The sequence below is a fragment of the Scatophagus argus genome, chromosome 5 (genome assembly GCF_020382885.2).
Source record: "Scatophagus argus isolate fScaArg1 chromosome 5, fScaArg1.pri, whole genome shotgun sequence".
Taxonomy (NCBI): Eukaryota; Metazoa; Chordata; class Actinopteri; family Scatophagidae; genus Scatophagus; species Scatophagus argus.
In genome coordinates, this window is record NC_058497.1 from 8627861 (window position 1) to 8645969 (window position 18109).

General features: G+C 39.8%; 1 protein-coding gene across 8 annotated transcripts in view; it reads left to right on the forward strand.

Annotated features, from left to right (window-relative positions):
* The window catches only part of kirrel3b (kirre like nephrin family adhesion molecule 3b), a 151649-nt gene that overhangs the window by 115043 nt on the left and 18497 nt on the right, over window positions 1-18109 (forward strand). For all 8 annotated transcript variants that reach the window (XM_046390315.1, XM_046390316.1, XM_046390320.1 and 5 more), the window contains 4 exons: window positions 8922-9027; window positions 16388-16536; window positions 16718-16845; window positions 17276-17402. In XM_046390315.1, coding sequence (XP_046246271.1) covers window positions 8922-9027; window positions 16388-16536; window positions 16718-16845; window positions 17276-17402 — 510 coding nt within the window. The remainder of the gene's footprint in view (window positions 1-8921; window positions 9028-16387; window positions 16537-16717; window positions 16846-17275; window positions 17403-18109) is intronic.

Here is an 18109-nt window from a genome sequence, read left to right on the forward strand (position 1 = left end):
TCTCTCTCTTTCCTTTTAGTAATCAGTACAGATTGGGGGAAAAGTCATATGACATGCATTACTCAGTATATGAGGTATTTCTCACATGTACAGGCGTGAAACTGTCAGACAGGCAAATGTGACTAACACTCTGGAAACATCTAGCATTCATTTCAGGCCCTGATGGATATTTATAATGGGTTTCCAGTTTGCTTTCATACAAAACTGGTGGGTGGATAGATTTATGATACACTGATAATTTTTTTTCTTTGACGTGGTGAAATATCAGAGGATCTGTCCATCTAAAATGAATTGGATTGTCTGTTATAGTCCAAATACCTGCCTGCTGTGGCACTGTGCACACTGTCTCCAGAGCTTTTATTTCAGTGCTCATGTCATCAATCTTTTTGATGAGAGCATGCACAATTCCCCTCTAAAATAGGCAAAGTAAGCCCAGCGTGTAAAACATATTCAGCCTCAATTGTCAGGGAATCTTTTTTCGATCAAGAACCATTCACAGTAAGAGAAGGGCTTTGAACAAAGGGATTTTGCATCACTCATAGCCCCTTCAACGCCATTAAGTATGACTAATAAAGCAGAAAATGCTATTTAGAGAGCCAATATGACTGACGGCTTCATTCTTTTCATTATGTACACCACAAGAGGCAAACATGGCAAGAGCGGGCACGGCACAGGCGCAGGAGTGAGGATGATTAACACTTGTTAGTGTTTGCAGCCCTTGCAGTTTGTCCTCGTCTTTTTTCCGCCGTGCAGTCAGAAAGGGAAGTCTGCCCACATGTAAACTGATTTGTCACCATGTATAATGATGCGTCTGTGATAAATGCTCACCATCTTAGCATCATCCTCGCTGCTGAATGTATGATTTAACCCTGAAAAATGAGTGCAGCAGATTTCTAATTAGCATTCCAAAATGTGCTCTTTACACAATTAAAGCTCCTGACAACATTTTTCACAGTGTGAGATCAAACTGAGCGACAGCAGAGACTAATTGTCGAGATTCAGATTGTCTCCCACAAGGTTTAGTCTCTCCTTTCCCTCCCTCCCTTTTACTCCCCTTGACAGGTAGAGTGCTCAGTATCGTTCAGCAGAGCCTCCGGAGTTTGTGCTAAGATCCTCTTCCAAATTAAGCTGCTCCTGCAATGAAGCATGCTGTAATTGAACTTTGATTCATTCGTGTTGGGTATCAATTTGCTTAATTTCAGTGCTGCCTAATTCGATTACAAGGTTCTTGGCTCAACAACAGCATCTGAAATACTGCATGTTTTTGAAACAACAATATAAGCTTTGGTGCAGATATAGCTCAAAGCACTCAAAAGCACCGTACTGAACTGTACGGCGTTCTGCACACACATGCAGTAAACACATGGATACTGTAGAGAGAATTCAGTCAGAATTCAGTTGCTTTTGATAAATTGTATCCATCCATCCATCCATTTTATATACTGCTTTATCTGTCAAGGTTGTGGTAGGGCTGCAGTCTATCCCAGCTGACAGTGGGTGAGAGGCGGGGTACACCCTGGACTGGTCACCAGTCAGTCACAGGGCTTTTATGAATTGTATTTTGTAATATTCTGAGTTTCCTGTGGTTGCTTTGCTATTTGGATAAAGTGGACATTTCCTTTTACTAAAATAATAGTGTGAGAATGGAGTATTGTGAGGTTGGCGAGCTGAGAACCACTTAAATATGAATGCACCACATGTTGTAAAGGAGGTGACTATAAAGTAGCACCCAGTCTTTCTGGAACAATAAAAACATGGATGAATAAATGATGAGACAGTGGCAAGGGGAATAGTGGCAAATGAAACTTGACCTCCATATCTCTATGGACACCAAATAGGTCTGGCGTATGTGTTTGTTCCTCCACAGAGGGCTGTGAGTTAGGACAGCCAGGTAAATATTGATGGGAAGCTGCTGTTGTCATACAAAGGAGGCAGCACACAAAGCTGTGTCCTAATTCAGGGGCTGGATCCTCCAATGAATGCAGCCAACAAAGGTGGGTCGTTTAAGGATCTGAAGGCCAGACTGCACAGAATAAGACTGTCTACATACTTCAGCAATTTTTAAGTGCATCACTGGGAAATTGTCCTCAAATGACTAACAAAGTTTAAAAAAATGTGACACCTGCACGGGACAAAACCCAACACAGGGGAGACTTACGAGCAAAATACTGGGCACATGAACAAATTAAACACACATTAAGATGTCAATACTAAAAAAGCTAATATAATCCTCCTAATACAATCCTTTTGTAGTAGTCAATTTTCATGGCTCGATATTCATCCATTTCATTGCGTTATTCCATTTACTAATCAAATTTAGATAAGGCTAAATTGTCACTGTTTTCTCACAAAATATATTTCACTACAAACTAACTGTCAAAATAACTGGTAACACTACTAGTGCTCACTGTTCGAAAACACTTCTGTTCATTCATTTGTTACGCATTCATTCAGGACAATAATGCAATGATAAACAGAGATGCATCCTATCATTCAGTCAGAGTCAAAAACCACAGTCATGCAATGGGACAAGGCCAGACAGGAAAACATGTATTACCTCTATGGAGCAGGTGTACCTCTATTTCCTCTGCCCACCATAGTACTCTCCTATTGAGTCCTTCTCAGAGAAGATGAAAGCCACCACCCTACTTATCAAAGCAATGGTTCCTTCAGGCCCTCTAGGTAAGCTTGCGAAATAAATGTAACACTTGACCATCTCCCCTATACATTTGTGCTTGCCTTCCATTCTACATCAACCAGTCATATTTTAGCATTTAATGTTGCTGGCTCATACTAGTTGGCAGTATTAAATGCCTTTATAAGAAATATGTAGCCAGTATAGCCAGGGCTGCACTGATATGCTCAGTTATGTTCAGTATGTTCAGTTCTTTTAAAGATGAATATCATCAAACACTGCCAAAATCTTCCACTGGTGTCTATCAACCTGATAGAACTCATTTTTAATTTTTATGTGTTTTGGTAAGCTTGGATAAATGTAGATGTTTTGTCACCTATCATATCTGGCAACATTTCCAGCTTTCAAATGGGAATGATAATGTAGTGCCATCACAATTCCAGCAATTAACACTACTATGCACATATCGTATGTTCTATGATTTCCAAAGTTTGTGCACAACAAAACTCTCTGTGCTATCTATGTTCCTTGGTCAGGATAAGCATGGCAGTGAAATGTGATTTCATCATTGGTAATGCAGGTGCAAAACTGATAAAAGTCCATACCCTGAAGAATTTCTTATTTCTGTCAGTTACAGATCTACATACACCACGACTATTTTTATTTAATTTAATAGTAATAACAATTATCATTATGATTATTTTTGTTTTGGTGGAAAGGGCAGTTTCAGTTTATGCTTAAAAAATATTGATAAAATCATCATTCATGAATCGTGATTATTATTAGTTAAAATACATTTGCCAGCACTCTAATTTAGTTTTCCAAACACAAAATAATCAGAATTGGTTGTCTGTCTTTGTGCAAATAATAAATTTCATCATGCACTGGTGTGTTTTACACATGACGCTGTACTGCCTTACAATTCCATAAAGATGGAGGGATTAATGGCAGAGTCTGGTGAATGGTTGCTATTAGTCTAAGTGGGACACTGGTGAGGACTGAATGCAGTGTCACAAAGGCTAGACTGCAAACTACAAGGATTTCTGTCCTTCTGACTGAGTTACATTATAATTTGCTAACCCTAAAGTCCCTTTTTATGTAGTGCCTTTATCCCATTTGTGGCCAGAGGTATGAATTCAGCAGTGAAAAGTGCGACCCAGCTATACTCAATTTGCCTAGCTAAAAATCACATCTAGAAGTGATTTCACAACATACAGTTTGTGAAATTAATGTTTGTATTTACTGCATGGACAGCTTCAACTTCAAGCACCATTTTGTTTCCCTTTCCTAACTAGAAGTTGGAAATTATGAGTTGGCAGCTATTGAATTCAGGGTTAATATCTTTCAAATATTTCTCTGACACACTGTGTGCCAGCTCTGTATTGAACGCACAGAGATTAAATTGATATTGATGCACTCACCTAACTCTCAGTACGACAGCAAATTAAGCAGAATTCTTCAAATGGTTGTGTATTCCCTGAAACTGTGGAAAATGTCCAATGAGCATTCACACTCTCAGAATAAATGCGGGTCTTTCGTATCTCTTTGTATGTAAGACTCAATATTAAGAATCTCATTTATTTTTCTACCCAGAGTTATCTAATTGACCATATTAGATAATATTAACGGCAACAAAAGTAATTAAAATCTTCTCAGTCTGTCTGCCCTTCTCAACATTTCACATTCCACTCACCTCTGCTTTGTTGTGAATGCAATCCAAATGAGAGTAATCTAAACACAACCCAGCACATTGCTCTACAGCTTAAACCAGCCTAAAATCCAATGCATTTCACAATGGTATTTTCATTTATAATCACTTTAATGCTCATGATTTACATCCACCTCAGCATTTTCATTCCCACAGAAGTTCATACATTATCTGACCTAGGGTTAGACAAATTAGCATCTAAATACAGTATGTACCAGGGATGTTGCCAAAATGAGAGGGATTTAGAGCCAACAGAGGTGATTCAGAACCCTGGATAGACTGCTGACTTCAGTTGTCCATACCAGTCCATTAGCAAACTGTAATTATTTGATAGCAGAAGGGTGGCTACCCCCTGATGCTGTTTTCTCCAGCAGCATGACTTAACTTGCATTATGCCCTTTGGACTTTAATCAGTAAACTCCCTCTACCCCCCTGGCATAAAACCACTGCGGTGGAATATGTTTCTGATGCCGCAGTTTCATGTCCCGCTGAATCCCACTCATCACACAACTTAAAATATTCCTCAAATATTTTCTAGCCCAGCTGGATATCTGCAGAGTATTGCCCCACATATAAACACACTTTCAAACACATAGTTGGAAATGAATGCGCTAGGGATGAGCAAAGCCAAGGTTCTCCGTGTGTTTGCATTGCAAACAAGCTGAGCCATGTGGGAGGAAAATGAATGCCATTTGTTGAGACTAATTAATAAAGAACATGCAGATGTGCAGTTGGGAAGGATTTGTTTTTGGTAGCAGCTACATGCTCTCCGTGCTTAATCAAGCAGATAATGGCGAATTCATCCGAAAGCAGATGACAGAGGACAGAATTTGAAAGTGAGAAAGAGCATGGACAATAAAGCACTCATAAGTTTATTGTACTTTAGATTAAGCTCTAATGATCCTGCAACACAAAATTATCTCATGCAGTCTTATGTTTGTATGTTTGGCTGTGTTGAGACATAATTTCTAAATATCATGCTTCCAGTGCCCTGAAGATCTAGTACATTAAACTGATTATTATCTTTTAGATCAATAGCAAAACTTTGGTGATCATGCACATATTTAGACATGCACAAGAAGTGCAGTCCTCTTTATTTAAGCAGTTCTACGAATAGGAGAAGATCTGCCTTCATTAAAAATCGCTATCCAGTGGTTGAATTTCTCATAATCAACATGCTGGACCTCAGTTTCTCAGTCAGTCTGTTCTCCCCTCAAGTATTTCACTCAGCCAGCCATACGACAGTGTGACCATATTGCTAAGGCTATAAGCCACATGTGGAGGGCCCACAAACATCTTTTAATCCTTCAGAGACAGCCGACACTCCTGGAGTTGGAGGCTGGTCCTACTGGAGAACAGCTGTCTACAGTGACCCGGAGAGATTGGAAATTGAGCTTTAAGAAAAGGGAAAAACAATTTATGTTGGCACTGTCTCCAGGAAACAGAGGGAAGTTGGAAGATTGTTCCAAAAACACCATCTGGTCTCCACTTTGAACTAACCGATCAAAAGCTGTCATCCAACTATAACACTACCTCCCCATTCATCCTGTTGTTTTCAGTGGAGCTCTGATCAGTCTTACTGCCCCCCTCTATCCATCCATCCCTCCTCCTCTCTACTCCTTGCTCGTACTTTCTTAACAAATCTGAGGAATTATCTGTCTTGCATATTGATGTGTCGTCGCATGATGCCTCAAAAGCATTCGCTCAGCCGTTCATACATTTATAAATCAAAGTGACAAATGGACTTTTTTTTGGATGTTATTAAGTGGTTGTCATATCTGAAGGGTCAAATGTTAAAGATATGGTAGTCCTTGTTTCACACCCTGGGCCTTTACTGGAAGATGTTTGAAAACTGTTTGGAACTATGGAACAGAACCGCTCATCTGACTTAGAAATAGATGATAAGTCATTGTGACATTACTTCTTGCTGTGAGGGACTGAGGTCTTTTATCAAGAAGGGTCTGTTTTTAGGCCTCAATCATGTAGAAAAAAACACATTAATTAATAGCCAGATTGACAGTAATGAGCATTTGTGTCCTTAGAAGTCTCTTGGCTGCAATACCAGAGAACAAGGTTGGCATGATTGAAAAGTACATTATAGGAACACTTTTAGTGAAAATGCCTGTGAATCAGCTTCTACAATTAGCTTCTCAGCATACACTGGGTGTATTAACACAGACAAAGACCTCCCAATCTGCCCAGCTCTCCTCTTATGTCTCTCTCTCTGCAATGTCTTACTAGATTTTATCACCACCTCCACTATTGCCACATTTGTCATTTTGCCCCTGAGGTTCCATCTTCCCACAATTTTGTCCACACAATTAACCGCTCGCGTTGCTAAAAACACCTACTGGGCAGTTAACACTGCTGCTCAAGGCATGGATAGGTTTTCGCCTTTACTATGACACACACACACATTCCCTTTCATATCTACGTAGTAGATGCTAATACATGCACAGAAACACACACAGTTGTCTCTGTACCTGAGGACATTAGCTGGCTCACTGGGACTTTCAGTCTTCCAGGTTCCACAATGTTGTTGTTTTCTTTACTGGCCTAGAGAGAACTGGCATCAGTGGAGCTTGCGGATTTGAAGGTGGCAGAGTGGTAGTGTGGTTGGTAGGGAGTGGGGGAGTGGAGGGGGGGGGCGACTACCTAGGAGAGAGCTAAGTCTGCTGATGGGGAATGTGGTGTGTGTGTGAGTAGGGAGGAAAATGACACCTGGACCACCCCCCTCTCTGGGGCTTTGTGGCAGCTGAGCCAGCCCAGAGCATCTGCACAGCCACAGGGTAAAAAGCAGTGTTCCTACACTGCGTGCCCACACACATACGCACACACACACACACAGAATCACATAGCGATACACAGTGTTGTGTGGCTTCATTACAGCAGTGTTTGTGTGCTTCTTTAATTCTGTGTGGATCTCTATGGCCATCACTGTTTTTCTTCCACATCCAAACACAGTCCCTAGTTAGTACAGTAGTATTATGGAATACAGAGCAGATAGCATTACTACACCTTTGAAACAGATGGCTGCACCAGCATTAAACCCAGAACCAGCTTTTTCACCCTGTGACTAATCCATTAATGCCTTACCAGTATCGCACTGGTACCACAAATGGTACTCGATTACGGGGCTTTGGCAGTTGAGTCTGTGGAAAACAGTTAACCTGCCATGCTTATGCCACACAGCTGAGTTAGCAGGACAGGTGTGATGTAACGTGTTTTTTTTTTTTTCCCAGTATTATTTCATGCTATTAACACACCGCCTAACTCGCAAAGATTGGATGATAGAAACTATTCTCCAAGTATGCATTAAATATGACATTAGACATATTACACTCAGACAATTCCTTGCAAAAATCTGGGAAGCGAAAATGAGAAAATAAAAATGTGTATATTAGTATTTGATGTAATTGTTTACATCAAAGTATGTAAACAAATACAGTATTTGATGGGATTTGCTTTTTTGTGGAGAGTCAACTCATAATGAAAGCACCTAAATCATACAAATAGAGAAATCTTCATCCACCTGATTGAAACACTTAATGGTCAGCTCTAAGTCAGTTTGATCAGTTTTCACTTGCTGCATTTGAATAACATATACCCAGCCTCTTTTGAGAAACCCTGACAAACAGCTTCACCTACTTGAAATTCGTTCTCTGAGCCTGTGTGGTAAATAGCTGTTTGTTTCACATGGGACAGGACTGATATGGAAATGAACACGTATCTTCAAAAAGAATACTACCTTTGTCAATTAGGATAAATTAAGTTGTTTATTAAATTTGCATAATCTGTATGCTTGTTATTCTAAGAACTGTTTTAATTGTACTGTATCACTGAGGTTGTTCATTGTTTTAATTGCAGTGGATTGCACTATTGGACTATTCACTGTTTTCAAATTGCTATTTACTGAAACTCATTATCAAGTCAAGTTTCCCTTTGATTTGTTAATATATACTACTATGTTGCTAATGAATATATTAGAGTAAAAATAATATGTTCTCTCTCACACCTGTGAAATACACTACAGTCTTGTTCATTCACCCAACTGGGCTTAGACCCCAGGTGGGTGGTAGGAAGATAACAAATAGGGCATCAAATTGCTCAGGAGTAATTGCTTGTTATTGGGAAGAAAATGCTGCTACAAACTGTGATGAGATGTCACAACTGTTCTTCCACAGTGTATTATAATCAGAATATAAAGACTTTTACCTAGTGAGTTTAGGTGGGGCGTATTTACCTGCAGCACTGTATGTGCGGCTGCATAAAAGGACTGCCAATTCAGTTCTGGGTCACAAGAAAAAAAAAACATTTGGAAAATGTAGGTCCCTTGAGTAAAACTGAGAATTTATTTTTCATGTTGGTGTGTCTGGCCCTTTTTTTCAGGTTCCATGTTTTCTGTTTTGTCTTTTCTGCAAAAAAAAAAATGTGCTTTTTTTTTTCCTGAGCCTTATTCAGCCACAGAAAATGCCAATAACATAGTGTTTGTCTCAGGCTCACAGCTCACAACAGGATGTTTGATGAGGCTGCCAGCTCTGTAATTGGATGTATTTGCGTCTCAATGTTTTTTTTTAGATCTCCCACTTGTCAATCTCTCAGTGGAGCCTCAGCCTGTTCTTGAGGGCAACCTTGTGAAATTCCACTGCTCTGCAAAGGCCAATCCTCCAGTCACGCTCTACAGGTGAGATCATAAAAAGAAGTCATAAATGCACAAAATACAAATGGTTCTGTGATGTAAAATACAAAGAAAGCTTGGTACAATTAACTTTCAATTAGGTATTATTTAATCAGTATTGCTGATGGATGAAACATCTTTGCATTAGGTCATTTTAATACTTCATTACTGATAGTATCAATCATTGTCAGACACCTTATTATGATGCCATGACACCATTAGATCCACCCACACTTTGAAAAGAAAAACACAAAAACACTGAAACACTGTCATGCTGAAAGATTTAATGAAAACACACTTCAGAAAATCATTTGGGGGACCTCGTCATGTTCCACTGGGTTGCAACAAAGCAATACACTGTTTTGTTTCTTTGTAGTCATATCATCTCCCTTGAACATTAAATGTCCATCAGTGTGCTGGAGGAAATCTTGAAACATAATGTTCATGACATCTGATGAAGCTGTCAACAGTACAGCTTTTCTGAGATTAGGTTGTGCTCCACACTATATGGTAGAAAAGCAGGTTTCTCCCTAAGGGGCGGCTTGTGTTTTTTATGTGTGTGTTGTGCAGTATAGTGGTCAAATATGACCCATAATGTATACTGTGAGTCTGAGTTTAAGCTCACGTAACTATTATTTTTGCTTTATTTTTAAATGACTCAAATGTTCCAAAAAACTGGATTATAAAAGAAAACATAGCTCCATTGTGAGGACGAACTGAAACACAGATATATTAACCCCCCTGACACGTGGCCATTCAACAAAACCCAGAGAGCAGGCAAGAGGAGATATGGCCAAATAAAAGACAACAAATTAAAAGGTTTAAAAAGCAAAAAGCATTCAAAAAGTGCTCTGTGAAGTGGTATGAGGGGTGTTTCTTGGGGACAGAAACATCCATTTGTGTAGAACCATTATTGTCTTTTCAAAAGTTCCAAAGACTACACTTTACATTACATTTTTGGGAAACTGACACAGATATACAATAGTTTTAGAACAAGAATGTGAAGTTTCTTCGGTAGCCCGGTGCATCTAAAGGAATAGAATGTCTTAAAGTTAACTATTCATCACATAGGTGAGCCGCATGCAGTGGTTCACTTTCAAAACACATTTTGAACGGTTTTGAGAACATACAGCATTTTCAGGTTGGCTTTTGAGAAAAGTCATTTCAGTTCATTTAAGCTTCAAATTACAGCAGCAGCAAAAGATATAGAATATGTCAAGGGATTACAGTGTTTTTTGAATGCTTTGCTTTTTTGTACAAATAAGTTACCTTTGCACCTTTCATAGTAGTGCATCAATACATGTTAGATTGCTTTCCATTTCAGCTATCCTGCAGCTATCCTTCCAGTATATATACCAGACACAACACTGATTTTCAATAGCAGAGGATTTTCTTTTTCTTTTTGTATTTTTTTTCTAACATTTTTAAATCCTGTATTGAGCAAAAATATTGTAGGAGAGAAAAAGGATCCTGTAGTTTGCCAAACAAACTCTTTCACCACCCTTAACAATATCTGTGCTTAACATCGGGAATAGATTGTGTTTGTCAAAGTCAGATGCTCTATACCTATCCACTACCTCAACCTGTACACCCTTATTTTCCACTTTGCTAAATATACACTGGCCCAACACTGGCATTCCACAAATATTTAATGTTTATCTGTGCCATTTGAAATTGGGCTTATATTAAAATAAATACAGTAAAACTGATTTAATAATGGTTAACTAAAATACACAAAGCAGCCCTGTTTGCTTCTGCCATTATAATTCAGACCATGTTTTGATGGCTGAACAATTTGATTGAGAAAGTGAAAATAATGTTTTAGATTAAATATAACTTGACAGACATCAAGTGCAGTTAGACTAAAGAAAAAAAAGACAACACAATACTCCTATAAACTGGAAGACAAAACAGCAATCCTTGTGAAAATGCTTACTAACATCACAACACAACCTGCTGACCTTAATGTATTAGTATTCTTCAGTATTATATAAAGCTCTAATCCTCCTGTCCATTTCCTCTGTTTATTAAACTTTATTGACAGGCACATTCTCAGTTGCACTTGCTAGAATCAATTTAGCTTCTTTTCCATCTGTAATTGTGATGAAACAACAAAAATGTACAGTAATTATTCTCATAAAATCTTGCTTGGCCATCTAGAAGTGCAACACTAAAGTGATTTGTCAAGAGATGGTTTTCTGTGTGGGAGGTTTTAAAAACCCAACGAAAAGTAAATGGAATGAAATCGATAGCAAAGGGAATTGGCCAGCTTTGAATCTTTTTATGGTACTGGGAAATGAAATAGATGTACAACAGACTCACAGGTGGCAAAACAGAGATGTTGCCTTTTTGATAGATTCTGCCCTTTTGAAAAAGAAAAGGAGGAGGGAATGATTTTGTGGAAAACAAGGTTTGTATTTGATTGTGTAGGTGCGCAGCATAGACAGGACATCTATTGCACCTTCAGAGGGATTTCACCTCGACTGTTATGAGACTGGATCAATGCTAGAATCAGACTTCTCCCCAGGGTATCAAGAGCTAAGATGCAATGGCTGTTGAGATGACTTTTTCTTTTAGTTTGACAAACTACAGAATAAAAAAAGGTTAGAGGTTGAGCTTTCCCTTTATGTAATTTATTTCTTCCATTTTTTCTCTTCTGTCTCGCTTTCTCTCAGCTGTCTGGCTCTCTGTCATTGAGACAGTTCACTATGGGATTAAATAATATCCACACAGACTAATAACTTCTGATGCTTCAAGGTTATGCGCTCCACCAGTTCCCCAGTTTCATAGTCTCCCATTTAGATTTATCTGCAATTTATATAAGCGCTTCTGCACCATTGGAGTTCAGGACATTGTTGACAGGGGATTTTTGGGTCTCATAATGCTTGCCTGAGACACTTCGACAAAGGAGAGCCCCCCCCAAATTCCCCCTCAAGAGAGCAATATCACAGAGGAGAGCAGGAAGCTGGTCAAGCACTGTGGGGCCATTTTTCAGTGCTAATACACTCTGTCTACCCTAGATCAGATACCGCACAAGGACAGAGTAGTTCTTAGACAGATGGCCCCTTTTCTGTCCTCAAGAGAGCCATCCATTCCCAATGTGCATTGTGCCATTTTGCCATACTCCAACTCAATGGACACTTGAAGCACAGAACTATGATACTAAAGGCACTAGTCAAAGGTGTGGTGCTTTCTGCTACCAACAACCCATCGTGATCACCACTCTGGTTGGATAAATCTTACTTTAACGTGAAAATGGAAACAAGATATATTTCTACAGATACCTGAACTTTGCTAGATCACAGCTCAAGGGTAGAGCAAAGAGGAATGGAGTCAGGGGATTGGAGAGGTGTGCAGGCGGAGGTTGGAGGAGAAGATAAAAGTGATGCTGAAAGTGTGAATGAAGTAAGAGCAATGGGCATGTGCTGCAGTTAGCACTCAGGGAATCAACACTCTCTGAAAGGGAAAGACGAGTGGGACGGAACATCTTCATTACTGTTTGTGATGGTGGGTAGGTGGGCTATCTGGCATACATCACAACCACTCATCCACACTCTGATGAGGACACAGAGGGTTTTCTCCTATCCAAACAAGAACCCGCCAGAGAGAAGAGAAAGAAGAACAAACAAAGCAAATCAGGTCCCTCGTCTGCACATAGAACCATGCAAAGAGCGACAACAAACCCCCCTCTTTTGCATGGCACTGCAGCAAATAATATCCCAGTCCTCCTCACACTTATCTTCTCAGTGTTGCTGTTGATGCTGCAGCTAGATATGTTTATTTGCCTCTGCCTGCAACTACAATCACAATACCCTCTTTCTCTGTAAAGCTTTCCAGTGGCTAAATGTCTGTGTAGCTCTTCTATTCCCTTGCCAAATTATCCATCTTTCATTAGGTGCAGTCAGACATATTTAAATTTGTGGAAGAAAGTGGTGTAGTATATACAGTACATTATAGTGCAACAGTTTGTCAGATAGTCCTGATATAATCTATAGCATTTGCGTACATAGAAACAAAGGTTAAATCCTTTTCATGACTCTGGTAGACATGCAACATCCAAGACTCTCACACCAGAGAGAGTCTTGGATGTGGTCACGTATAGTCAACAAAAGCATTTTGCTTGAGGTCAGGAAAAGATATTTTGTTTGCAAAACAGTCACGAAATCTACACAAAATTCAAAAGAATGTGATTCAGGGTTTATGGTTATGAACAATCAGTTAATGAAATGTTGATGGTATTTAATGTTTCAGATGTATGCCAACATACATGAAGCCTGGTTGTCAGTCCCAACTGTTCTGCAGTTTGTCAGATAGTGTTACTCTATTTGAAAGAATCTGAGCGTCTCAGTGCAACATCTGAATTGTTATTGGTTCAGTAATTGACAACAAAATTGCTAAACTGTAGATTAATGTGCCTTGTTCCTGCAAACAAACATACAAATCAATAGAACCCTGAAAGGTTGAAAACGACCCTGAAAAGTTGGAAATACACATAAAAACTTTGGCACAACCCTGAAAATTTAATAACAAAGAAAGCTATACCCAAGATGTCAGAAAACATCCCCTGAATACCTATTATTATTCATTGGGTCTACATGATACAAATCACACATGTAGAATTTACTTCATTTCTTTGGCAGAACATAAAATAGTTCTGCAATCTATGTATGTGTCGAAACAGCATGTTGTTACTAAAGCCTGCATATTTATTCTATATTCCACTGAGAATTTAACAGTCATCACTTAAAATGTGCATGTAAGGGAGAATGGAACTGCACTGCTCTGTGCTTAACCATGCTGATAATAACTGTGGGGCCTGATTTACTGTGGGTCTTGATGCTGATGGCACAGATACCTGCCTAATTTAATTGTTGCTGTTTTATTGCCTTAATCACATTCAGCAAATACAAAACTCCCCCCCTCCTCCATGTCTCCTTCTTCTTCTGCTTCCATTAACGGCAGACCTGTTTATCTGTTTAACAGTGTTAGCTTACAGACGTATGCACACGCAAAAACACACACCATGTACGCACATGTTCTTGCACCCATAGACACACACACGCGCGCACGTACATAGTATATTGTGCGAGATTCACACCTTCTGTCTGAATCAAATCCCTGAATAGGATACAGCCGTGTGAAGTGAGTCAGCTACTGAGTAAGCTTGCACTGGTCTTTCTAACCTCCCAAAGGGAGTGCAGGTGTTTGTGTTACCCTGGGCCAGCTATGTTTAAACATGAGTCTTGGACAAGGCCCAGCACCCCAACAGAGCTTCCAGGCTCCCTGAAGACGAGGGCATTCTGTCTCCACTCCCTCTAACACTGTCAAGGGCTCCCAAACCTGGCAGCCGCAACCTCCACTCGGGATCAGACGGCTGCCCAAACATCTGTGCTTACACTGTAATAACAATATGAGTTAGTAAAGTCTTTGGTGGAAAATAGTCGAGTATACTGTAAATGCCCAGATGCATCATTGTTGTTGTCATAATAATGGTCATGATTATCACTACCACCGTGTGTGACAGTCATACCAAGCTCTCCCAAATGTCCTTATAAAAGAAGTTCAGGAGATTTTGTTACATTTATTACATAATCTTCAACATCAGATAGAGTTTCTAAAATTAAACATAATAAAACGTACTAAAATTATAATTTGTGATCAGCAGCTGCTTTTTCCAAGATCAAGATTGGACGTTGAAACTCAAGCTTTGGGATGTGCTGGAGAAGGCTTTGCGCAGAAGGCTTTCAGACATGTATGAACAAGAAGTCTCCACAGTGCCCTAACATAAAGAAAGAAATGAACATTCATTTTCATAACTCTATCTGCTCTCCAGAACAGTTACTCAATGGACTTTGAGGAGAGTTTATTTTTCTAAACTGCTGTTTCCAAAAAGTTTCCAGAAACTCATCACTGGTGGATTTCATGTCATGATGATCATCTTCATTGTTGTCATCATCGTCTTCATCGTGATTACCACAACCATAACCAGTATAATTAATATCAGTGTCATCATCATCCTTATCATCATCATCATATAAACAGGAGTGGGAACATTCACAATGATATTCACATTTAGAGACACACTGCTTTGAACATCAGCAGTCATCATCATTATTAAAATGTTTTTTACATTCTTTTAATCTTTCAATGTTTAGCATCCACATTATTTCTTCTGCTAATATACTGTAAAAAGAGACTTTGCAGTTCCAGAGTGTGCATACTCTAGTCTGTCCCAAGGCATGGGACAAGACATGTATATCTGTTAACATCTGTTCATAATCACTGACATACTCAGAGACACACAGACACTCTAACAGTGCTACTTTCACTGGAGCAGACAGGCCAGAAACACCTGTCTGCCCTGTTTTCAGCATTTTTGGAAACACAGGTGTTGCAGAGCTCTGAGCTGTATCCTTGTTACACAAGAACACAGCTCCGAAAAGATCTACTGCTGGAGAAAAGGCGTTAAAAAAAAAAAAAAAAATCCTGTGAAGCCCAATTAGAATTCTGCTTCACTTCACTTACTGATTGAATGAGGTAATCTGTTCTCATTTGAATCATAGCATTTCAGTCAAGCATGGGGCCAGCTTAGTCATGGAAAACAAATGGGTTCCCTATCCCATGAAAACTGCTCTCAGTACTGGCAGGAATATGAAATGGAGACAGGCTCTAGTTCTGTTGTCATTGTTTTCATTTTCCACATCAACATGCAGCCACATCTCTATTGTGGAGGCATTTAGACGCATGATGCATTGTGTGTCCCACAGCACTGTCCAAATTTCCCAAAGAGACCCAAGACATCCACAGATGGCTTTGCTTCACTTTTATAAATGGGCCTCGTCTGTTGTAGCAGCAGAGAGCCATCCACACCACGCAGAGCGATATGCAGCTGCTTGTGACATCCTTAAGGTCTCACCTAAACACGTTGCGAGTGTCTGCATCCCTGCTACAGGAGCGATCATTCACAAACACAACAGATGTTCTTTATGTGATCCTGTGTCAATTTATTAACATCAGCTGTTGTGTGTTATACAGTAGGTGTCAACCAACGTCTTCATAGGTGGGGGAGCAACCCATTTATCATTCTGTGATTTGTTTTTCTTAGCTGGCACTCTGTGCTGCACTCTCTGCCTGGCGTAATGAGGAACGTGCTGTCTGCTCTTAGTCGCCAGGGTGCTTGTCACAGCGTGGAGGGCTGCCACAAAAATATGCTGAAGCCAGCACAGAAAATCTGCCCCTGAATGATGATTTATTCACACAAAAGAATGCTATTGACATAAGGAGGTGTGAAAACCTGTCTTAATGCCTTTTCCCCTTTTCCGTCGTTTTTTTTCTTCTTTCTGTGCCTTTCAAATCCTTTCACCAGGTGGGCCAAAGGAGGAAGTATAATCAAGGAGGTTTCTGGGGACACATATGAGGTTATTGTGGACCACTCCTACTTTACAGAACCTGTTTCCTGCGAGGTTACCAACCCACTTGGCAGCACCAACATCAGCCGCAATGTTGATGTATACTGTGAGTGGCTCCTTAAGCAATACTAAATGCCTTTCAGTAGTGCCAGCAATGTGATATTTCATGGTGTTGGATTTTTAACTGTCTAATATATTTTGACTCTGAGCTCCTTGAGTTGGTGCCACCACAGCTGATGCTTACTTCTGGATAAATTGTAAACAGTTTATGATGTTTATTTCACCAGTTGGTCCTCGCATGGCAGCGGAGCCTCAATCCTTGCAGGTGGACCTTGGCTCTGATGCTGTGTTCAACTGTGCCTGGACAGGAAATCCCTCTCTTACCATAGTATGGATGAAGAGAGGATCTGGAGTGGTGAGCATGTTGATTTGCGCTGCTACAAAGTATGTTTAATAAACAGTCAAATAATGTGGCAGTGGCTCAGAAAAGCTGCTTTTTCAAAGCCTGTTTTTCAAAAATGAAGAACAATGTCCATTAAATCTCAGACTTTGAAACCAGCCCCAGCTTCTAGGTGACCTACTCTCTCATGAGATCTATTGATTTGGTCCTAAATTCAGTCTCATTCTGCCTTAGCTTTTGTCAACATCAAAGGCCAAAGCCAACACCTTTTCCCTCTGAGCTCAGACCCTAAATTGGATTTTAATAATTGAGGGGAGTTGTCCTTTAAGGTATAAGATGGTCCCTGTGCTACCTTCCTTTTTCCCCATTGCACTGCCTTGTTGCTCAATTGCAAAGATACCTTTGCTGTCATTGCATTTAGTGATCTTTGACTTTTCTGCCGCAGGTTCTTAGCAACGAGAACCTCCTGACACTGAAATCTGTGAGACAAGAGGATGCTGGGAAATATGTTTGCCGTGCGGTGGTCCCTCGTGTAGGAGCAGGGGAGAAGGAGGTCTCGCTCACTGTCAATGGTGAGTTGTGTTATTGTAATGTCTTTTGCACACACAGACACACACCCACAAAGTTGTCAAATGCATACACACATACAAGTGTGAATCTTGAGGTCTGGGGTCAACGGCAGCAAGAGGAAAGCAATTTGTCACAGAAGTCAATATTCTGCTTCTTCTCTGGTTTACAAAAGCCTTCCTTCTGTAAAACGTCCAACAGAATATGCAGCTTTATTTCTCTCCTGCTTCTTTTAGTGTAGCAGTTTCTTGGAGTCACAGTCAATTTTCCTTGGTAGGTATGGAAACAAAACAGACATGACACACAAACACAAGATCTGGGGCATATAGTGCCCATGTTAATTAATTTTACTGACAAAGATAATCTGATAAAACAGAGATGTTTCATCAACTGTGATCATTGTGATGCCTAAAAATATAGACTTGGTCTTTTCAAGATATTGTCTCACATTTCATAAACAGGTGAAATGTTCTCAAATGCTAATTATATTCTGCATGAGTCACAGGGAAGCTGCCTTTTCTGAGGCACTGACTGACTAATGAATACCAGCCTTGGTGGGAGACCTGGCAACTCTCAAACAAATGACTTCATTATCTGTACTTGATATTCAGCGCGCATGCTTCGGTGTGGCAGAGTTGTGGAATTTACATGTCTCTTATTTTCCCTGTGTCCATCTGAAAGAAACCTCAGCCAAAACATAAAAAAAACAAGA